The 23,223-nt window shown below is 38.6% G+C and overlaps 2 protein-coding genes across 11 annotated transcripts in view; one reads left to right on the top strand and one right to left on the bottom strand.

Annotated features, from left to right (window-relative positions):
• The window catches only part of HIBCH (3-hydroxyisobutyryl-CoA hydrolase), a 146,333-nt gene extending 128,545 nt beyond the window's left edge, over window positions 1-17,788 (bottom strand). For all 4 annotated transcript variants that reach the window (XR_013518842.1, XR_013518841.1, XM_078327082.1 and 1 more), the window contains exon 1: window positions 17,409-17,788. Coding sequence is in view for 2 of the 4 variants with exons in the window: in XM_078327082.1 (XP_078183208.1) it covers window positions 17,409-17,728 (320 nt within the window). In the remaining 2 variants the exon portion in view is untranslated. The remainder of the gene's footprint in view (window positions 1-17,408) is intronic.
• INPP1 (inositol polyphosphate-1-phosphatase) overlaps window positions 17,028-23,223 on the top strand; it is a 31,749-nt gene continuing 25,553 nt past the window's right edge. For 3 of the 7 annotated variants that reach the window (XM_078327084.1, XM_078327087.1, XM_035304241.3), the window contains exon 1: window positions 17,028-17,387. The gene's annotated coding sequence lies outside the window, so the exon portion shown is untranslated. Of the gene's footprint in view, window positions 17,502-23,223 lie in introns of all 7 variants that reach the window. The other 4 variants (XM_002749562.5, XM_078327086.1, XM_008999088.5 and 1 more) reach the window with 2 other exon arrangements.

The raw sequence follows: 23,223 nt of genomic DNA, 5'->3' as shown, positions 1-23,223 counted from the left end.
TGAGCTCATTGGACCCCACCCCCAATGCTGTGAGCAAGGTAGTCTCAGAGTACCCCTTTGGCCAAGGTCATCTGCAGGATGCATGAATGCACAGAATGTAGACAACCTGCAAGAAGTCCTGGTGTCTTCCCAAACAAGGAGACCTGGGTCATACAACTAAAGGCCAAGAAGTAGGGCATTGCCCAACTACTACAGACAAGAACTGGGGGAAATAGAACTTGATTCAGTGACTCCAGACAGCAGTGTTCATTTCAATTTATCAATCCCAAAAGGATGGTGTGGGATACTGTGAGGGCTGTGACCCAGTAGCACTTAAGGAATTTACCATTTCCTCCTTTGCACTATGGGCATGAATGACTAGCCTTTTGGATCTCAAGGTTTTGAGGATACCTGCAGTTAAGTAATAAAATCCTCTGGATCCTCTCCCGTCCTTTTTGCTTGGCACCCAAAGCAAGTTAAATGAGCCATTTTGCAAGGCTAGTATTCATCAAATAAGCATTAGTATGGCTATGTGATGGTTAAGACATTGAACTACTTCTGAAGTGATTGTAAGTAGCCACTGCTCACTGCCAGGCAACTCATTTCCTTGGACCCAAAGGATCCCCAAGAGGGTACTGCTAAAGAAACCAAGCTGGCACCTGCCAGGTGACTGGCCATAGCTGACTACACTAGACCTCATTACATGTCTTCATAGTGAGGCCCAGATCCTTTTGGAGATGGCACTCCTTGTGAGAGTGCTTGCATACCAGAAGGCCTATGCATGGTGTCCATCAGGCTGTTCTTCCCAGGGCTGAGACTACCTGCTGTGGGCTGACACACACAGACTTACCTCCAGGGCATTTCAGTGTACCATAGCTCTTCAGCATTTTGAATATTACTCTTGCCTTTTTGTATTCTTGTGCTAATCATTTTGTGCAACCCAAGTCATGTGGTGAACAAGACTTCACCACATGCATTGTGATGGAATTATTGAAAGGATCACATAGAAAAAACTATGAACTGAAAATCTTTGGAAGAGGATCCACATCTGGGGCCCTTTCTTCTCTATCTCCCTCTCTTATTGGCTGTATGGACCCTCATGCAAACTTGTGGAATGTCTGCTTCTATTTGGTGCTTTGTCTAATCATGGAGGGGCTATTATGATCCAGGTGCTGTGTTAGTGTTAGGCTCTGGAGGTTACATGGAGCCATGGAAGCACAAATTAGGGCCACATGATATAGTCTAGGAATCAGAGAAAGCTTCCCAGGAAAGGTAACTGTTTTAGATGGAGAAACTCTGCACAGATGGAACATAATAGGTGACTCCAGCATTCTGACAGTGGCACAATAGAGGTAGGGAGGGATCAGGTCTCTAGGGACTAGGAAGCCTCCTTAAGGGTATTTAAGCAGAAATATGACATAATCAGATTTGACTTCTGTCAGTATCACTCTGAAGCATGGCCAATGGATCAGAGGAAACTGATATCCCTATATGTTTTCTGTATCTTCATACTAACTTGACTTGCAAGGATTTTGATTTGCCTTGGCTTGTCTGATTCCAACTCTACCTCATGACATCATCTCATAATATTGCTTTTAAATCGTTATTTTTAATATTCCTATTTTGTTTTTATTGCACTTGCTAATTGATTAATCTGTTTCGCATTTTCTGAACTCAGCAGAGCAATCTGATTATCCTGGAGTAATTGTTTTGAGCTGTGAATAGGCCAACTTGGATTAAGAGATCATGACGTTTAATCAGCCATTTGCATACTGGGAATGTTCATGGGTTCCGACATTATGTGGGTCTGGCAGGAAATTATGGCTTATTTCTCAGATCATCAACCAATATCCATGGTCAGAGTATTGATTCAAATAGCAGCTGATAAGGATAGGAGTATTGATAAAATTGGAGAAATTATAAATAAAGATAGTTCTGTTAGACCAAAAAAATGTGTGTATATATGTGCAGAAACATTCTAGAGAAATACATACCCAAAATGTTAACAGTGCTTATCCTTGCGTGGTGGTGGAAATATGAGTGACTCACTTCTTCTCTATAATTATTTACGTTTCCTATTGTTTCACTTAAGAACAGATAGTTGTTTTGTGACAAAAATAAAAGTGATTTTTAAGGAAATCATGGAGCATTACACATATCTGCTGCATTTTTCCTTATGGCTAATTCCCAAAATACCTTTTGGACAAGTTTTGTCTTTACTACATGCACTTGGTTTCTAGTGAGTTGCCACTAGGTGGTGAATATACCACATCAAACAAGATTGAAAGGCTTCCATTTTTTAAATAAGCTAATCCCTCCAAATGAAATTTCTTAGAAAAAAAGTCTTAATACATTTTTCAACTTTGAGATATGGCATACCAAATTATGTCTCTAATAATTAGAATAAAAATACATACATAACACATTCACAACACAACACTGACATTATAAAGATTTTCTACTGTGTTTTCCAAGAACACAAGGCTCTGTGCACAGAAATAGTACAATGTCCATTTGTAGATTTAACATAATTTGTATATTTCTAACATACAATGTCAAATTATCTTTATTATTGAAAAGTATTCATTTTATGTAGATACAGTCTTGAGGATCTCACTTTAGCAATAAATATTTATATTTAGCACTAAAACATTCCCAAATGAGTAAATGAATAAAATGATCTGTCCTACAAGTAAGCTTGTTTACAAATTCTATCACCTGATACCAAAATCAGGCATGAACACAACAAAAAAATTAAAAACTAAAGGCCAATATCCCTGTAGCATATGTTGCACATACATGCAAAAATCCTCAACAAAATACTAGCAAACCCAACTGAACAGCACATAAAAAAGATAATTCATCATGATCAAGTGGACTTTATTTCAGGGATGCAAGGATGGTTCAGCATTCTCAAATCAATAAATGTGATTAACCACATCAACAGAATTAAAAAGAAAACCCATTTGGTCATCTCAACAGATGCAGGAAAAGCATTTGATAAAAACCAACATCTCTTTATGATAAAAAAAACTCTCAACAAACTAGATACCTCAAAATAATAAAAGCCATATATGAAAAACCCACAGCCAACTCATACTGAATGAGGAAAAGTAGAAAGCATTCCCCCTGAGAGCTAGAACAAGACAAGGAATTCTCACCACTGCTATTCAACATAGAACTGGAATTACTAGCTAGAGCCATCAGGCAAGACAAAAAAATAAAGGGGATCCAAACAAATTATCTCTTTTCATTGATGACATAATCTTATACCTAAACAATCCTAAAGACTCCTCCAAAAAGACCCATAGACTGGATCAACAACTTCAGTAAAGTTTTAGGATACAAAATCAATGTATGAAAAGTAGCAGCATTTTGAAACACCAAATATTTTCAAGCTGAGAAATAAGGCAATAACTAAATCCCATTTATAATAGCCAAAAAAAAAACCCAGAACACTGCAATATATTTAACTAATGAGATGAAAGATCTCTACAAGGAAAACTACAAAACACTGATGAAAGAAATTGTGCATAACACAGAGGAAAAAACATCCCGTGCTCGTGGATTGAAAGACTCAATGTTATTAAAATTACCTGTGCAAAGCAATCTTCAGATGAAACACAATACCTATCAAATTACCAATGTCATTCTTCACAGGATTGGAAAATAATCATCCTAAAGTTGACATGAAACCAAAAAAGAGCCCTAAGGCATGGCATTACATGACTTATTACACTATAAGGCTATAGTAACTAAAACAGCATGGTACTGGTTCAAAAAAAGACAGGTTAATGGAACAGAATAGAGAACCCAGAAATAAAGCCACATACCTACAACCAACTGATCTTTGACAAAGTTGACAAAAATAAACCATGGGAAAAGGGCACCTGATTCAATAAATGGTGCTAGGAAAATTATCTAGTCATATGCAGAAGAATGAAACTGGACCCCATCTCTTACCATATACAAAAATTAACTCAAGCTGGATTAAAGACCTAAATGTAAGACCTGAAACTATAAAAGTCCCAGGAGAAAACCTAAGAAAAATTCTTTTGAACATTGACATAGGCAAAGAATGTATAAGACCCCGAAAGCAAATGCAATGAAAACAAAAAAATACAAATGAAACTTAAACTCAGAAGGTTTAAACTAAATTTTCATTTAAAAATGAAAGCTTAAACTAAGCTTCTGCATAGTAAAAGAAATAATCAGCAGAACAAACTGACAACCTACAGCATTACCTAAATAATGAGGTACTTATATTACAGAAGGACATTGTTTAACAAATTAAAAGCCAGTATAATCACCATATGAGAGATCTATTTCTTGTCTCCTCTTGCCTTTTCAGTCTCTTGTAAAAGATATTTGCAAATCATGCCTCTGACAAAGCACTAGTATCCAGAATCTACAAGGAACTCAAACAAATCAACAAGAAGAAAACCAAAAATCCCATTAAAAAGTCAGCAAATCAGGAGTGTGGGGCTACAGTGAGCTACGATCATACCACTGCACTCCAGCCTGGGTGACATAGCAGGGTCATTTCTTAACCAAAACAAACAAACAAACAAAGGTGGTTGGTAAAGGACACAAACAGTCATTTCTCAAAAGAAGAAAAACGAGAGGCCAACAAACATATGGAAAATGCTCAACATCACCAATTTTCAGAGAGATGCAAATTAAAACTACAATAAGATATCATCTTACACCAGTAAGAATAGCTATTATTAAAAAACTATAAAACAACAGATGATAGCATGGATGTGGAGAAAAGGAAGCCCTTATACACCATTAGTGGGAACGTAAATAGCACGATATCTATGGAAAATAGTATGGAGATTTCTCAAGGAACTAAAAGTAGAACTACCATTCAACCCAGCCATTCCACTACTGGGCATGTACCTAAAGGGAAAGAAATCATCATACCAAAAACCACCTGCACTTGTATGTTTATCACGGCACTATCCACAATTGTAAAGTCATGGAATCAACCTAAGTGTCCATCAGTGTATGAATGGATTCTTTTTCAATTTGGTATATATACACCACGGAATACTATGTAGCCATTAAAAAGATTAAAATAATGTACCTTGCAGCAACATGGATGGAGCTGGAGGCCATTATCCTAAGTGAAATAATTCATAAACAGAAAATCAAATACCATATGTTCTCACTTATAGGTGGGAACTACACCATGAATGTACATGCACATAAAGATGAAAATAGTAGACACTGGGGACTCCAAAAAGAGGGAGGTTGATATGGGCATGAGAGCTAAAAAAAACCCTATCTATTAGGTACCATGTTCACTATTTGGGTGACAGGTATGCTAGAAGCGCAGACCTTACCATTATGTAATATATCCATGTAACATATCTGCCCATGTACCCCTGAATCTAAAATAAGTAAATAAACCTTTTAAAGGGGGAAAAAAAAAACCCTAATTTTATGATGTTAGCAAGTACCAGAGAAGTATAATCAAGAAGATCTTCTATAATAATTAAGGCCATTAAGCTCCACTGGGTTTCCCCCATAATTATATGTGTGTGTACATAGCAATAATAATTTGTAAGTGGCATAAAATTTTTTTACAGTATGTTACAGTGTGTGTATACTTCCCTCTGATGGACCCTATGTTTCTCAATATTTGATGTTTCTTCCAGGAAGGGGAAATCAAAGCAAATGAGTGTTGAAATGGTTTGTTTTCCCACTCATGGGAAAACATTGAGTCATTTATATTGTCCTGGGATTTGGGTGGCTGAGGTTTTCTACTATTCTAAATACTATATTCTCTTTTCCTATAGCAGTTAAAGAAGGCAATAAGGAAGGCCGGTCGCGGTGGCTCAAGCCTGTAATTCCAGCACTTTGAGAGGCCGACGCGGGTGGATCACGAGGTCAAGAGATCGAGACCATCCTGGTCAACAAGGTAAAACCCCGTCTCTACTGAAAATACAAAAAATTAGCTGGTCATGGTGGCGCATGCCTGTAATCTCAGCTACTCAGGAGACTGAGGCTGGAGAATTGCCTAAACCCAGGAGGCGGAGGTTGCGGTGAGCCGAGATGGCGCCATTGCACTCCAGCCTGGGTAACAAGAGCCAGACTCCGTCTCAAAAAAAAAAAAAAAAAAAGAAGGAGGTAAGGAAAAAGATAATAGTAAATATTGATATTCTGTTTTCTGATATTCAGCTACTAGGTTCAGAAACCCTCCTTTAATTAAAAAAGAAAAATGATTCATCCCACAATGCTAGTGGCAAAATTAATTTAAATGTGTGTAATTTCTGCCTACATTTAGAAGCAAGAAACTCAGAGCACAAAGAATGTGGAAGACAAGACAGCAATGTTTGATATGTATTTTTAAGATTAAAAGTCGATGAGGTAGGAAATAATTTGCAGCTGATGGAAGATTTATGATAAATGGTAACATCAAAGCTTTTTTCCCCAAGTTTTACGTTTTGACTTCAACAATGAAAACAAATTAGAGACAGCTGCTGCTATACACCGATCTCCTAGACTCTGGAGTATGTTGAAGTCAAAAACTCTGTACTCATCCATAAGTAAGACTATCTAAATGGATGGAGAATGGGAGACTAGAGACGCAGTGAAGTAAGTGGTGACAAGCTTGCTTTTCCTCCTCTTGGTATCAAGCAGTTGTCTCCAACTTCCATAACTCCTTGATCTTCAGAGAAGTAACTAATAACTGCATTTTTTGCTATTTCCAAGATAAAATTTAACCATATATGTCAAGTAATATATGGTTGACCCTTGAACATGGATTTGAACTGTGTCAGTCCACTCACAAGTGGAGTTTTTGCAAACAAACACAGATCAAAAATACAATCTTTGTGAGATGTGAAACACACCTATATGGAGGGCAGAACTTTTGTAGACAAGGGTTCTGCTGGGCCAGCTGCTGGGCTTGAGTATGCTCAGATTCTGATATCCATGGTGGAAGGAGTATTAGAGATCCTGGAAGCAAGTACCCTGTGGATATGAAGGAACAACTATATTTAACCTTTCTTCATGACCTTGTGGAAAGAGTAAAATAAGGAAAAACTGTGTATGATGCGGGAGTAGGGGAAATGTTATAAAGAAAGAAACTATGTGAACTAAGTTCAAAAATAACATAAGGCAAGTGTATGTTTTTTCTGATTTTCCAGTGTTTTATTTCAATTTATAACAGTTCATTTGTGCAAACTCTAGATTAATCACAATAAGCAAACATTTCCCTGTTGGCACATTCTATTACAAGACTTGTGAAAAGCATTTGGGATCAAATATTCAATATGTATGAAGCAATTTGAAAGTTAAAATTGTTTTTAAGTTGTGAGGTGTTAGTAGTAAAAGTACAATCCCATGTTCCCAAATATATTTTAAATGTCTCTACAGTATCACCTAAATGGCACACCTTATACCACAGATGGAAATTATTTAACAATTAATAAGACACTATACTCAGCATATGAGAAATCTACTTCTTGTCTCCTCTTGCCTTTCCAGTCTCTTGTTGGCCTAAGTTTTCACCAGAATGATTTGGTAATATGAGGTGTGGAGGAGATAGAATGGGTGTGGTTTAGGAAAAGAATTTGATTCTGTTTATTGCATATTTTAAAGAAGGTTCTTAAAGCTCAATTTTTAATGCTTAAGAAATTAAGTGATTTTTAAATGCACTAATCCCTATGAAATTAATTACATACTCATACTTGCCACAAAATATCAAAAGATAGACTGCCAAAATGTTTACAGTTCCAAAAATAAAACTAGGCAAGCTTACTCCAAAGCAAAATACACAAAACGGAGCAAGTAATCAGGATGTAAATATTCAACATAGCAAAGTATGCAATAAAATGATTTTACAAACTAAAATGTATCAGCAAGGATCCAAAAATACATTGATTTTAGAGTGGACTGTGGAAAAATAAAGCAAACAAGAAAATATCCAGAGAAGTTTAAGAATGGGAGGAAATGAGTCATTGATAATATGCTTGCTCCAGAGGATAAGCTTTGCACCAAACAGCAGAGAACTGGATATCTAATCAGCAGAAGTTGCCTTTGGCAGTTTATGAAGGAATGTCCAGAGGGAGCACTGGGAAAAGCAGTCCAATAATCCTTCCCTGAATTTTTTACTCTTCAATTTCAGCCTTTAATTCCCTTGAGATGAGGGAATTCAAATCCTGAGGATTCATAAACTTCAAGAATTTTGCATTTACTATATTTAACATCTGGGTCTTTAGTAAACAATACTTCTATGGAAAGGTAAGTGAAAAAAATAATTTCCATTTTATGAAGTTTGACATAGATGGAGCATATGTGTATGGATACGTGTGTGTGTGTGTGTACAGAGTATGATAAATTAAAGATTAAAAACTCAAGGCCCAACAAAAGCTTCTAGAGAGATGCCTATATTCTCATGCCTTCATGACTCTAAGTATATCTGCCATGACTTGTACTAGAAATTTGTTGTTTGCTTTTGATATCTCAGCTACTTGTAGCCCTCAGGACCACATTCTACTCCCCCTAGTTTATATAGGTTAGTAACCTTGCACTGTATCTTAAAAAAACTCCGAGTTTTAAATGTTCCATCACAAATGTTAAGGATTCCTTCCCTAAATCACAATTGCTTTGCTTTCATGAGAGTTATTCAGTATTATCTAAGGCAGGTATAAATGATTTATATCAGTTAATGATTAAAAGGAACACAAAAATAAGATTATGCAATATGGAATTAGGAACCTTTTACGACTATATCAGTTCATCTGGCCCTTGGTGTGAGTCAAGCACATGTTTAAACTACCTAATATCCTATGGTCAAGTCATTTTTACATAAGCCTAACAGAAGAGATATAGGTGACAAGTGTTACAAAACTATTTTATTTTATTTTATTTGATTTTTTTGAGACAGGATCTCACTCTGTTCACCCAGGTTGGAGTGCAGTGGCACAATCTTGGGCTCACTGTAACTTTTGCCTCCTGGGTTCAAGCAGTTCTCCCACCTCAGCCACCCAAGTAGCTGGGACTATAGGCATGAAGACCACCCCCAGCTAATTTTTGTATTTTTTGTAGAGACTGGGTTTTACCATGTTGGCCAGGCTGATCTCAAGCTCCTGACCTCAAGGGATCCACCTGCCTCGGCCTCCCAAAGTGCTGGGAGGTGTGAGCTACCACGCTTGGCCTGCAAAACTTATTTTAGTCCAGTGAACTACGGTCAATACCAATTCAAGTTTCCAGTAGCTGATTTCAAGTTATGAGGTGGAGCAATAGCAAGCACACAGTGCTGATATGTGTGACAATTGGTAACTTCAATGCTAGTTTGACGTGATTGACATGATTGAGGAAAGGATATGACTGAGTCCAGAAAGGCTGAGAGTTGCCTACTGACATCGCTACCATTCATCCTTCCTTATTCTAGAGGTCTTGGCTAATGTGTCATTAAAAACATATTTCAAAGGAATATTTAATAACAACGAAATGCTCAGATATAGTGATTAAACAACAGTTTACAAAACAGTATGTTTAGTAATATTTGCAAAAGCAATACACAGAGAAGACCGGAAAGTTATACCCAAAAAATGTTACAGTTATAGTACATAGAGTAGGTTTTGCTTCCTGCTTTATGCTTTTTAACATTTTTCAGTTTCCACAAATTTTTATTCATAATGCATTACTCTTTTATTTATTTTACTTTAAGTTCCGGGATACATGTGCAGAACATGCAGGTTTGTTACATAGATATATGTGTGCCATGGTGATTTGCTGCACCTGTCAACCTGTCACCTAGGTTTTAAGCCCCACACGCAATTTGTCCTGATGTTCTCCCTCCTCTCAAGCCCCCTCCACAGGCCCCAGTGTGTGTTGTTCCCTTCCCTGTGTCCATGTGATCTCACTTTTCAACTCCCACTTATGAATGAGAACATGAAGTGCTTGGTTTTCTGTTCCTGTGTTATTTTGCTAAGGATGATGGCTTCCAGCTTCATCCATGTCCCTGCAAAGGACATGATCTCATTCCTTTTTATGGCTGCATAGTATTTCATGGTGCATATGTACCACATTTACTTTATCCAGTCTATCACTGATGGACACTTGGGTTGGTTCCATGTCTTTGCTATTGTGAATAGTACAAGGCATCATTTTTATAAACACAAGTCACTTGAAAAGAGTAAATAAATTTTATCTCTGATAAAATATTAAAAATATTTTGAAAAAGTGAATTTGAGCAGGAAATTACCCTATTGTTATTAAAATGCTATGCCATTGTCACAGTAATCCAAAGAAGGATGAATGAAATGAAAGAGAGGATCCAGAAGTATGGTCTAGTGTATAAAAGAAGTTAATTTATGATGCATCGGTCATCACAGAATCATGGGAAAGAAGTTTGTTCAATAAGACTTAAATAGTAAATAGTAAAATAAAATAGGGGAAATATAAATGAATATTGATCTGATCTTTGGTTTAAAAGGACCTTAGGCATATAAACACGGAAAAAATCCATAAAATTGACAAAATAAAAACTTTTTAAATTTTGTAAATAACAAAAACACTTAGAAGGTAAACTAAGAAAAAGTATTTGCAACAAATGTGATAAAAGGTTGTAACTAAGGATAAGTGTAATTGTTAATTGAATTAAACAAGATAAATAATAAGACTGCAATATTGCTACTGTGTGGACATCAAGAAAGCACAGACATATTATTCATTGTTTATATCCATTAGCATAATGATCAGAACATCATACAAGGAATTATTATGTATTGAATTCAAAAATGGTCAAAAATGAATATATGACTAAAAAAATTAGAAGGTGGTGGAGGAGAAGGGAAAATATCAATGGCCAAGAGACATGGGAAAATATTCCCCCAGTAATGAAAATGCAATTAAAAGTGTGATGAGAAGTCAGGAGAGGGTTTTTGGCTTTGTGTACGTGGTGACAGATGCAGTAATGAGATGGGCCACATCCTTCACAGTGAGAAGTGCCTTGAAGACAATAGGTAAAATTCATATTGTTGACTAAAATTCTAAGAATCTAACCTAAAGAAATACAAAAGACCCTTGATACTGGGGAAGGGTATATTTTCCAGACTCCTGGATTTTCCAAATCTGTGTTTCCACATTGTGTTCCAAGGAGCTCTGGGGTTCTGCAGAGGTGTCCCAGAGTCGGCTTCAAAGATAGGAAGAAGGTTTCCCCAGTGCTGCCTCAATCACAGCAATATGACATATATGTAATTTATATGTTAGATTACATGCAAGAATGTTTTTCTTGAAGATTCCACTGAAAACATCAAAACGTGGACACCACTGTACTGTATAAATAAAATGCAATGGAATGTTACTTCTCAAAAACCACTGGAGAAGTGGAGAATAGTCAGCATTATATTCTCAAACACTGGCCTCACAGCTTTAATTTAAATCCATTTCAGGAAATGTATAAATCACTCTATAATTACCTTGCAAATAGCCAAAACCTTGGATATAAAATCTGAAAATATCCAGGGCCTGTTGCAATAAGGATAAAAGATTTGTGTTCTATGATGATCAACAGCGTTCTTTAATATATTTAGTCTGTCATAACAGGAACCAATTTCCACTCAGATGTTTCAGCTCGAGATTTTATTGAGGGAACTATTTACAGAAGTTAGAGTTAGGGTTGGATGAAAGGAAACAGTGAGAGACATGGAGGTACCCAGGAGTTAGCACAGCTAGGCCTGAAGAAATAAGGGGAGGAAATCACGTTAGTAGAGCCCAGTGAAGGCTGGCACAGTGGAGCAGGGCTGCCTCACTGAAAGAGCCTTCGAGGGACAAAGCCACCATAAGAACCCAGCCAGAAGCAGGAAAAGAGGTAGTGAGACATATCCAATGCTTTTTTCCTTTTCTACCCTCCAATCTACTGATGGTGTTTACCCATTGGTTGAAACCAATCGGCATAAGACTCCGGCTGGAATAGTTTATGAAAAATTCCACCTTCTGAGGCACAAAGTCTAGCAGAGAAGAGCAGAAGATGGCTCTGAGGGACAACATATGTGCTGGAGAATAACCAGCATATTTATAACAGTAAAATACAAGTCCCCCCTTACCTGTAGGGGATACGTTCCAAGACACCTCATGGATACCTGGAAGTGCAAATAGTACCGAACCCTATATATACAATGTTTTTTCCTATACATACCTCTCTATGATAAAGTTTAAGTTATTAATATGAATAAGGCACAATAAGAAATTAACAACAATTACTACTAATAAAATAGAACAGCCGGGGATAGTGGCTCATGCCTGTAAGCCCAGCTCTTTGGAAAACCGAGGCAGAAGGATCACTTGAGGCCAGGAGTTACTGGGCAACAGAGTAAGACTCCATCTCTACAAAAAAATTAAAGCATTAGCTGGGCATAGTGATGCATGCCACAGTTCCAGCTACTTGGGAGACTGAGACAGGAAGATCACTTGAGCCCAAGAGTTTGAGGCTGCAGTGAGCTACGATTGCACCATTCACTCCAGCCTGGGTGACAGAATGAAGCCCTGTCTCTAAAAATAAAATAACAAAATAAAATCATTATACAAATGTATTTTAATAAAAGTTATACACTATGGACATAACTTTTGCAGCTTGAGGTACAACAGAAAAACTAACATGAATTTCTTTTTCCTTCACAATTTCACAGGTAAAGATTCATTCTTACCATAGATCTTAGACACCTCAGCATATGGATTTTTTTTCTTTCCTTATTAAGTCAAAAACTTTCACTTTTTCACTTAAAAAAAGCACTTTATGACTTCTCTTTGGCATAAACAAATTGCCAACATTACTACTCTTGCATTTAGGGGCCATTACTAAGTTAAATAAGTGTTACTTGAATACAAGTACTGCAATACCTTGACAGTAGATCTGATAACCAAACCAACTACAAAGTGACTAACAGGCAGGGGAGCATCTACAGTGTGGACTCACTGAACAAGAGGGATGATCCCTGTCCTGGGCAGGATAGAACGAGATGGTGCACAATGTAAAACTTATGAATTGTCTATTTCTGGAATTTTTCATTTAATATTATCAGATCTTGGTTGACCATAACTGAAACCTGGGAAGCAAAACCACAGATAAGAGGAAACTACTGTACTGGGAAATCAGATGTTCAATAATAGAGGAAACCTTAACTAAATGATTATATTAACCATTCTGCAATTAAATAAGAGTGCTCAGAAGACCATTATGTAATCAGGGAGGACAGAAGAGAGAGCAACCAACACCTGACAGAGATGGTAATAAAAGATTTTCCCAAACTGACAACTGAGGTGCTTTGTTATCCCCCAAACAAAGTTTCTTATATTTTTGCTAGTTATGTAAGCAATACTTATTCATTATGGGAAACATAGGCATAAAACAAAAAACAAATAGCTACAATTTCATCCCTCCCCTAGATGACTATAAATATCTGTTTATATCTTTCCAGATTGTTTTCTATGCATTTATACACACGTGATTATGTTGTTTTGGGGATCACACCGTCTTTTGTAAACTGCATTTTCCACTTAATAAATCATAAATACTATTTTATGCAATATATACCACTCTGCAACATTTTAAAATTTTAACACTTTTTAAAAACTTGTCTCCGTGTATCTAGTTGTTACTAATTCCTATTCTCGGATATCTCTTTTGGCCATTACCAAATGTACTGTGATGAGATTTTAAATTTTGAGGGTTACATAGTTTGGATGTCCTGTTCAAATATCATGCTGAGATATAAACCCCAGTTTTGGAGTTGGGGCCTGGTGGGAGGTGTTTGGATCATGGGATGGATTCCTCATGAATGGCTTGGGCCATCTCCTTGGTGGTAAGTGTGCTCTCACTCTGAGTTCACAGGGATCTGATTGTTTATGTGGCTCCTCTCCCCGAAGCCCCAACTCTCTCTTGTTTCTGCTCCCATCATGTGAGACACCTGCTCCCCATAACCTTACAGCATGATTGAAAGCTTCCTGAGGTCTCTCCAGAAGCAGATGACATTATGCTTCCAGTATAGCCTGCAGAACTGTGAGCCAGTTAAACCTCTTTTCATATAAATTAACCAGCCTCAGGTATTTCTTTATAGGAATGCAAGAACAGCCTAATGAAGGGGTTGGGGTTTGGGGGGGGGCTTTTTTTTGTAAACACACATATAAACAAAAAACAAATAGCTACAATTTCATCCCTCCCCTAGACCACTATAAATATCTGTTTATATCTTTCCAGATTGTTTTCTATACATTTATACACACATGATTATGTTGTTTTGGGGATTACACCGTATTCTTTTGAGACATATATGGCCTTCAAAGCACAAGGTATTTGCTATCTGACTTTTACAGAAAATGTTTGTATTATAAACTTCCAGGAATGTAATTTTTGAGTCAAAGTGTGTGAACATTTTTAAGGTTTACACTACATTCTGCCAAAATGCTCTCCAGAATAATTGAGCTGATTTATACCCTTCTCAGTAATTTATGAGTTTGTTCAGTTGCCACACATCCTACCCCAAGGGCCACTGGCCCAAATTACTAGCTCTGAGTAGTATTTTATTCTCAGACAAGGTGATGGTGCATTATCATTTTAAGTTTTCACTTCTCTTAAAAATGTTTCGCCATTTACATTTTTCTCTCATGATAGCAAATTTGCATTTTGCTCATTTTTAATAGGCTATTTTTTCTTTATAAGTCCTCTTTAATATGAATGTTACTCATCTTTCATGTATATTACAATTTTTAAAATAATTTTTACTTGTTTTTAAATTTTATTCTATGGGGTTTTTTTTTTAGATGAAAGAAGTTAAAAGTTCAACAGTCAGATCTGTCACTTTTCCTTTGTAATTTCAGCCTTTGTTTCATGCTTACTTTGAGATTAAAAGCAATTCACTTGTATTTTCTCCTTGCCCTTTTAAGACTTAAAAACATTTAAATCTTTTAATCCTGTTCAAATGTAGTGTCTAGGAAAAGTTTTTAGAAGGATGAATAGTTAATGCTATGTTAGTCCTAGCGTCAGATTGCTGGGTTCAAATTTAGCCTCACCACATACTACATATTTGAGCAAATCACTTAAACTCTTAAAGTCTTCATTTTCCTGTTTCTAAAATGGAGATAACAGTAACATTTACCACAGGGTTGATGTGAGAATTAACAGTTATAAATCACATAAAGCACTTAACACAGTGTCATTAGCTATTATTATAGCAGCAAGAGAATGCTTTCCCAGGTAAAAGCAATAACATGTATAAATGTACAAATGTATGAAATCTGTTTGCATATTCAGGAACTAGATGTGGTGTAGTAAAATGGGGTGTAATATTCAAGGGGCAGAGTTGACAGATGCGAGGGGTGATGGGTCTTTAATGAGTTGCTCAGGAACTTGCTCTCGGTATTATCAGATTGGGAGCCAATGAAAGCTTTTAAGCAAGCAAGAAACCCTCCAGATGTGTAGTAGAAAGGGGAAAATGGACTGGATTCCACCGGGTGCGGTGGCTCACACCTACAATCCTAGCACTTTGGGAGGCTGCGGCGGGTGGATCCCTTGAGATAAGGAATTTGAGACCAGCCTGTCCAACATGGTGAAGCCCCATCTCTACTAAAAATACAAAATTAACTGGCTGTGGTGGCAGGCGCCTGTAATCCCACCTACTAGGGAGGCTGAGGTGGAAGAATAGCTTGAACTGAGGAGACGGAAGTTGCCGTGAGCCCAGATCATGCCACTGCCCTCCAGCCTGGCGACAGAGACTCCATCTTTAAAAAAAAAAAAAAAAAAAAGAACTAGATTCATATCCCTTGCCCCACCCTGCCCTCTCCAAATTCCTGCTTCTTAGAGGCAAATTCTTTCACCTTCTATGTCTCCAGTATTTATCTCCTTACTTTTAAAAATCATGTTTAAATTGTTTCTTGATTTTGCCATTATAGATACGACAATGAGTCTAATTAACATTAACCCTAACCAGCTCTGAGAATGCACCTAAGAAGTGAGTCTGAGAAAGAAAGTAGAAGCAGCCCGCTTGCTAGAGTGAAAGCCAGGGAAGAGTAGGGGGATGCGGGGAGAAATTGTCTCAAGTTGGAAACCCCAGGAGCAGGCTGGGAGCAGAATGATGAGTTCCATTTGAGAAGCCAAACGTTTTAAGCACCATTTCCTGGAGTTTCAAGTTGAGTATTGCCCCAGCCTCCTATCTTGGTGGTTCCTCACTGCTGGGAGGACCAAGTGTTGACAACTCAGTGAGACAGTCTTGGCTGGTTTGGAAAAACATAGGTAAGAAAAGGTACCAGATACAACTTTAAGCAGAGCATCCCAACTACATGCCATGAGACGAATCAATGACAGGCATGCATATATAGCCTGGGTGTTCTCAGCCCTCCAGGTGCAAGGGCCCATTCGCCTTCTGCAGGAGCAGCCTTTTCTGTTTATCCCCATTTTGAGCCATATAATATCATCCTTTCCCACCTGTGCCAAGAAGTGAAAAGGTGTGTGAAGCACCGCTTTAGAAGGCCCAATATATTCACAAACGTCAGCTTCTGGGCCAGGCTGCTTGGCCCCCTCTACTCGAAAGCTTTGTGTTACCCTTTTAAGGTTTCTATTCCCCTCCCCGAGCCCCCCCACTGCCCACCAACACCCATTCTTACCTCCTACCATTCAAAACCCAAACCACCCTGAAGGTACACTGTATCACAGCGTCAAGGGCTGAAGAGAGATGAGTTCCCCACCCCGATGCGCTTCCTGTCCAGGTGGCCGGAGGCCCACTCCTTAAGAGGCAAGGCCCAGGGAGACACCGCTGTGGCTTGAGGAACGTCTAGTACACCTGACATTTCCATTAGAACAGTGGGACCCGAATGCCACTGGCAGGAAGTCCATCTTCACAGCTGCCAACCCATCTGTCAAACCCGCAATCCCCTAGGAGAAAGGCTGAATGGAGGAGGAAGATTAAAAAGTGAATTCGTGGGCGGCGACAAGGAAACAGCAGCCGTGGCTGAGCTGACCCCAGAGCCCTTATGCTTCCTGGCCCTCCCTCCGAATCATCGCGCTCCATTTGTGACGTGTCACGGACGCCCGGCTCGGGCAGGCGTGGGGGCCCGCGGGTCCCGGGAGCCCCGAGGCGGCAGCGCGCGTTTCCACGCCGCGGTCCCGCGGGAAAGCCGGGGGCGGTGGCGGCCTGGTAGAGGCCGAGTTTGGATCTGGTGCCGAGCCGAGCGGGGCCGCGCGTCGCCCGGGCTTCGCCTTCGCTCGCGTGACCTCTTCCGTCCTCCCCAGCCCTCGTCCTCCGGCCGCGCCTGCAGCCGCACGCCCAGCGCCCCTCGCCTAACCTAGCGCCCCGGCCGCGCCTCCTTCTCCTCCTCCTCCCGCTCTCCTCCCCCGCCGCTTCCGTTTCTCGAGGGAAAGGCTGCTGCCTCCTGCTCTGTGCGCATCCCCGGCTTAGGTAACACGTTTTCCTCCTTACGCCACGCGCCACCGGGTCCCGCGCCGCTGCCCCTCCTCCTCGGATCTGGGCCCCGGGCTGGTGAGCCGCCCGCCAGCGCCTCTCCGCGGGTAGGTGAGTCGATGGCGCCAGGAGGGCTCCTCGCCTCCGCGCGCCGGCCTGTGAGGTCCCTGGCCCGGCCCGGCCCGGCCAGGCATGCCTGGCATTGTAGCTGCAGCCAGCGCGGAGCGGAGCTCGCGAGTCCCGCGGCGCCCTTGGCCCAGCCCGAGCGACCCGAAGGCGACAGGGGGGCGGGAAGAAAGGGTGGTAAACACCGACTTTAAAAATCCAATCATTAGCATTTGTAGGACGAACAAGCTGATCTGATAGTCGTCCAGAGCAGTGGCCCAGCTGCAACAGGTAGATGGCGCAGCTGTCAGTGTCCCCTTGGTCTCAGCCTTGGCTTTGGGAGATGCTTCTGAGTGTTCCTAGCTGCCAGGTACTTTCAGTGACCTACTTGAAGAGTGTAAAATAAACATGATGGGACTATGTTTAGAAAAATCTTTACTTCCTTGCGGTTAATTCTCTCTGCATTTTGAACTGCGGTGTTATGAGGCGTGCATAATTAGTTGGTGAGGCCAGAGTAGTAGCTGGAAAAAAAATATTTAACCTGGGTTTGGTCAAATCATGTAGACGGTTAGGCACAAAGAGCGTGAAAGAAAACGCTTAGATTACTTAGTACATGCATGTAAAACACTTATAAGCAACCACGGCGTGTTTTTTTAGAGATTTCTCGTTTTAAAGCTAATTTTAAAGTGTTGAATAAGCAGAAGTTTGCCCATTGTATGATGGTGTTCAAAAGAACGGTGCGTTAAAAGTATGGACAGACCACATAAGTACATCCCATCCGTTGAGCAAGAGTTTTTGTCCCTTTCACTCTCATTCCTGGCTTTGAAGCCAGAAAAGTTGATAAGGATCAGTCCTGCTCAACTTGATAATAGTATGGTAATCCACTGGACTACTACTGACTGGTGAATTAGGTAAGTGATCTCATTCTTACCTTTTAAAATAGAGAACATATGGAAAAAAATAAAGGCAATGGAAGAATTCATTTTTTCAATACAGATATTTATTTCCATTCTTATGTAGAGCCTACTTTATTTTTAAGTTTTTGTGGATTTTTATACTACTTTTGAAGTTAGCTCTTAGTTATGAAGATAATTATGTCAGATTCATAGAATTACACTGTGCTTTTTGTGTAGAATAAGCTACCACTTCTTTTCAAGCTTTTGGACTAAACCACCGCTTGGAAATTGCAGCTTTGACGAATGCCCTTAAATATGATATATCTTATAATAGATTTAAATTATAATTCTACTTATTATAGTCCTGAGAAAAATGAAAAGATTATTTCTTGTTTGACATAGAAGGCCTGTGAGACAGAAGTTATAAAGGTTATTATGTATTTATTTTACTTTTTATTTCTGCCTCGAATAACAATTAGAAAATGTCTTATTCTGGGCCGGGCACAGTGGCTCATGTCTGTAATCTTAGCACTTTGGGAGGCTGAGTCGGGCGGATCACCTGAGGTCAGGAGTTTGAGACCAGCCTGATCAAAATGAAGAAACCCCATTTCTACTAAAAATACACAAAATTAGCTGGGCATGGTGGCATATGCCTGCAATCCCAGCTACTTGGGAGGCTGAGGCAGGAGAATCACTTGAACCTGGGGGAGCAGAGCCGAGATCATGCCATTGCACTCCAGCCTGGGCAACAAGAGCGAAACTCTGTCTCAACAAAAAAAAAAAAAAAGAAAGAAAGAAAAAAGAAAAGAAAGAAAAGAAATGTCTTACTCTATTTCATGTTATACAGAAATGGCTTAAAAGATAATTATGTTATAACAAGTGATCAATGAAAACAAATGTCATCTTCATTTTTTAAAGGTGAGGATGGTGTATTTAAGCACTTTTTCCAGATGTGAGTCCTTATGAATATTCTTGTTAAAATACTTTAAATCTTGTAACAAAGTTAATAAAACTATGTTAATGTGTTTGTTTGGCTGAGAGCTTAGAAATAAAGGCTCTGGCTGGTGTGGCGGCTCATGCCTGTTATCCCAGCACTTTGGGAGGCTATGGTGGGTGGATCACTTGAAGTCACCCTCGCCAACATGGTGAAACCGTGTCTCTAGTGAAAATACAAAAATTACCCAGGCATGGTGGTAAGCACTTGTAGTCCCAGCTACCCAGGAGGCTGAGGCAGGAGGATCCCTGGAACCCAGGAAGCAGAGGTTGCAGTGAGCCCAGATCGTGCCACTGCACTCTAGCCTGGGAAACAGAGGGAGACTTTAATCTCAAAAACTAATATTAAAATTAAAATTAAAAAAATAAAAGTTCTGCTTCCCATCTCCTGTGATTGATGTTGCATATTGTTTCTCAAACTTGCCTGGTTGTAAAATCCTTAGGGTAGTAGGCAAGTGGGTGAGTGAGTAGGTGGAGTATAATAGTGGTTTAAAAGATTTCCAGATTGCCACTTGAGACTTCTTAAATCAGAATTTCTAAGAGAAAGGAGATACTTCAAACAGACAAAAGTGATAACATTTTAAAGTAGTAAGCAACAACAACAAAAATAGGTGAGTTTGGAAAATGCAGGTGGGAAATGAGTATTGCTGGAATGAATAGTTGACAAAACCTATTAGGACTCCTGCACATAAAATGTTCATAAATGGAAACTATGATTTTATTAATATGATGATGTCCTCATTTAGAAAATCTGAAAAACTTTTATATTCTTTTCTGGTGAAGCTTCTGGAGATCAAATTTAGCAAACATATTTTTACATGTTAGTCTTTTTTATGTGGTATGTAATGTGAATTCAAGTTTTTTAATGTGATAAGAGGATTTTATACTGGATGTTTAATGCAGATTACTGTGACTAGTAATACACAGCAAAATATTGTACCTGATAATTTCTCTTTCTTTTTTTCTTGAGAAAAAGTCACACTCTGTTATCCAGGATGGAGTATGGTGGTGTGATCATGGCTCATGCAGCCCCACCTCTCAGGCTCAAGCAATTTTCCCACTCCAGCCTCCAGAGTATCTGGGACTACAGCCACGTGTCCCCACACCCTGCTAATTTTTAAAATTTTTTGTAGAGATGGGGTCCCATTTTGTTGCCCAGGCTGGTCTCAAACTCGTGGGCTCAAGCCATCCTCCTGTCTCAGCCTCCTAAAATGCTAGTATTACAGGTGTGAGCCACTGCACCAGCCTAATTTCCTTCATATTATAGATTTGTTTGTTACCTCTTCCATGTACCTGATTAAATATAGGCAAGAATTAGAATTTCTAAGAGAAAAGTCCTATGCAAATTTGAATACCTTATTTGTAGCTTTTTAAAAAATGACTCCCAACCCTATTAAAAAAAATTTACTTGGCCATAAAACTTGGTCAATTGTATATATAAAAATTAACAAAACAGAGTATTAAGTATCTATAAAATAATTTGACAAGATGAATTACCACAATAGAAAATGTCAGAATTTATTTTCCTTTTCTTTCTTCCTCTTAACATTCCTTTTCTTTCTCCTTTTGTTTTTGGGGGTTAAGTAGGAGAGTGTGTGTTATTTGCTCATTTGTTTTTATTTTTAACCAACTAAATATTTAAAATACACTAAATTAATTATCCATGTTTAAGTTAATTTCAGCATTTGCCACCTTTACCAATAGATGTTTAAACTTGCAGTTTTCCTCTAAAGTGACAATGTTAGCCTTCCCTCAATGCAAATGAAAGTGATCATTAATATCAAAGGAGTTAAATTCAAGTGACCAAAGAAAATTATTATTTTAATATTGCTTAAGGAAAGTATAACTTAAAGTGATGCCATAATTTTCCATTATCAGCAACTCTTAAAATGAGGATGCGCTCTTCCAAGTTCTAGAAAAACTCTCAAGTTAATTCCTGGGAATTTGCACAAATCACATATATTCACTTGTAACCCCAGTTTGATCTGGGAATAATACAATGTCTGTAAAATCTGGCTGATTATAAGCCTCATGAATAATGAAGAATGGAGAAATAAAAATAATCAGATCAAGAAGATAACTATTAACCAGCTTAGACATTTATCTATGGTTGCAGGATCAGCAAGAGCATAAATGCATTTAGTATATTTAGTGTGTCTTTGTTGAGCCATTGATTTTTTTTAGTACTTTGAACTTTTCAAGTAAAAGGTATTGTAAATATTTCTTTATCATGTTCCTTTAAACGAAAATATTACATTCAGTATTCTATATTGCTCTATGCAATGTTTTATAAGTACTTATTAAAAATAAACATTTGCTTCTACAAAGTAGAAGAGTAAATAAAATGCAAAGAGACATACCACAAAAGCCATTCTGCCAAAATGATACAATAAATGATCTATGACCTCTGTTTTCTTACTATGACATTGAGGAAATATATTTTTTTAAGTAGTTTGTTTATCTTGCCAAAAAAATAATAATAGCCATCTAGAAACACTGTAAAGAACTCCTTCAAATTGCATTTTCTAATTGTTATAATCTTAAAATTTGCATAATAAATTGTTTCTTACAGATTAATTTTGGTGCAAGAAAGTCCTTGCAGGCATGTTTATCTCTAATGGAATGAAAATCAGTCCACCTATAGAACTCCCACTGTGTGTCACGGGGAGATGGAATGTGTATCCTGCTCTTCAAGGCATTATGGCCTCGGAGAGAGAACCATGGTACAAGGACTGACTTGGATGGGGAGCTTTAGGCCCTCGTCATAATATCCCTTAACCTCTTCACCCATACCCCAAACTGCTCTACAAATGGTCCCCAATATATGATGATTCATGGTTTTTTGACTTTACAGTGGTGTGAAAGTGATATGCATTCAGTAGAAACTGTACATTGAGTTCCCATATAACCATTCTGTTTTTCACTTTCGGTACAATATTCCATAAATTACATGAGATTTTCCATACTGTATTATAAAATATATTTTGTTAGATTGATTTTGCCTAACTGTAGGCTAATGTAAATGTTCTGAACACATTTATGGTAGGCTAGGCTAAGCTACGATGTTCAGTAGTTTAGGTGCATTAAATGTATTTTCTTTCTTTTTCTTTTATTTATTTATTTTTTTAAGACAGAGTTTCACTCTTGTTGCCCAGGTTGGAGTACAACAGCATAATCTTGGTGCACAGCAACCTCTACTTCCCGGGTTCAAGCAATTCTCCTGCCTCAGCCTCTCAAGTAGCTGGAATTACAGGCACCTACCACCATGCCCGGCTAATTTTTGTATTTTTAGTAGAAACAGGGTTTCACCATGTTGGCCAGGCTGGTCTTGAACTCCAGACCTCCGGTGATCTCCCCACCCCAGCCTTCCAAAGTGCTAGGATTACAGGTGTGAGCCACCCCACCCCACCTAAATGTAGTTTCAACTTAGGATAGTTTCAACCTTAGTTTATCAGGATGTAACCCCATCATAAGTTATGGAGCTACCTGTGTATAAACATACAATCTAAGTACAGTTGTCTCTCGGCATACACAGAGATTGGTTCCCAGATTGCCCACTTGTACCCAAATCTGCTCATATTCAAGTTTTCCATTTGGCCCTGCAGAACTCACATATGTGAAAAGTCAGAACTCACATATGTGAAAAGTCAGTCCTCCATATACTTGGGTTTCAAATCTCACTGACTCTATTTTTGATCTGTGTTTGGTTGAAAAAAATCCATATGTAAGTGGATCCACACAGTCCAAACCCATGTCGTTCAAGGGTCAACTGTATTAACCGGTGTGGTTACTACAAAATCAACTAAAGACAAATAGCCCAGTGCCCTTCTTTAAACCCA

This window comes from Callithrix jacchus, chromosome 6, assembly GCF_049354715.1.
Source record: "Callithrix jacchus isolate 240 chromosome 6, calJac240_pri, whole genome shotgun sequence".
Lineage (NCBI taxonomy): Eukaryota > Metazoa > Chordata > Mammalia > Primates > Cebidae > Callithrix > Callithrix jacchus.
This window is presented reverse-complemented; position numbering and strand designations above follow the sequence as displayed.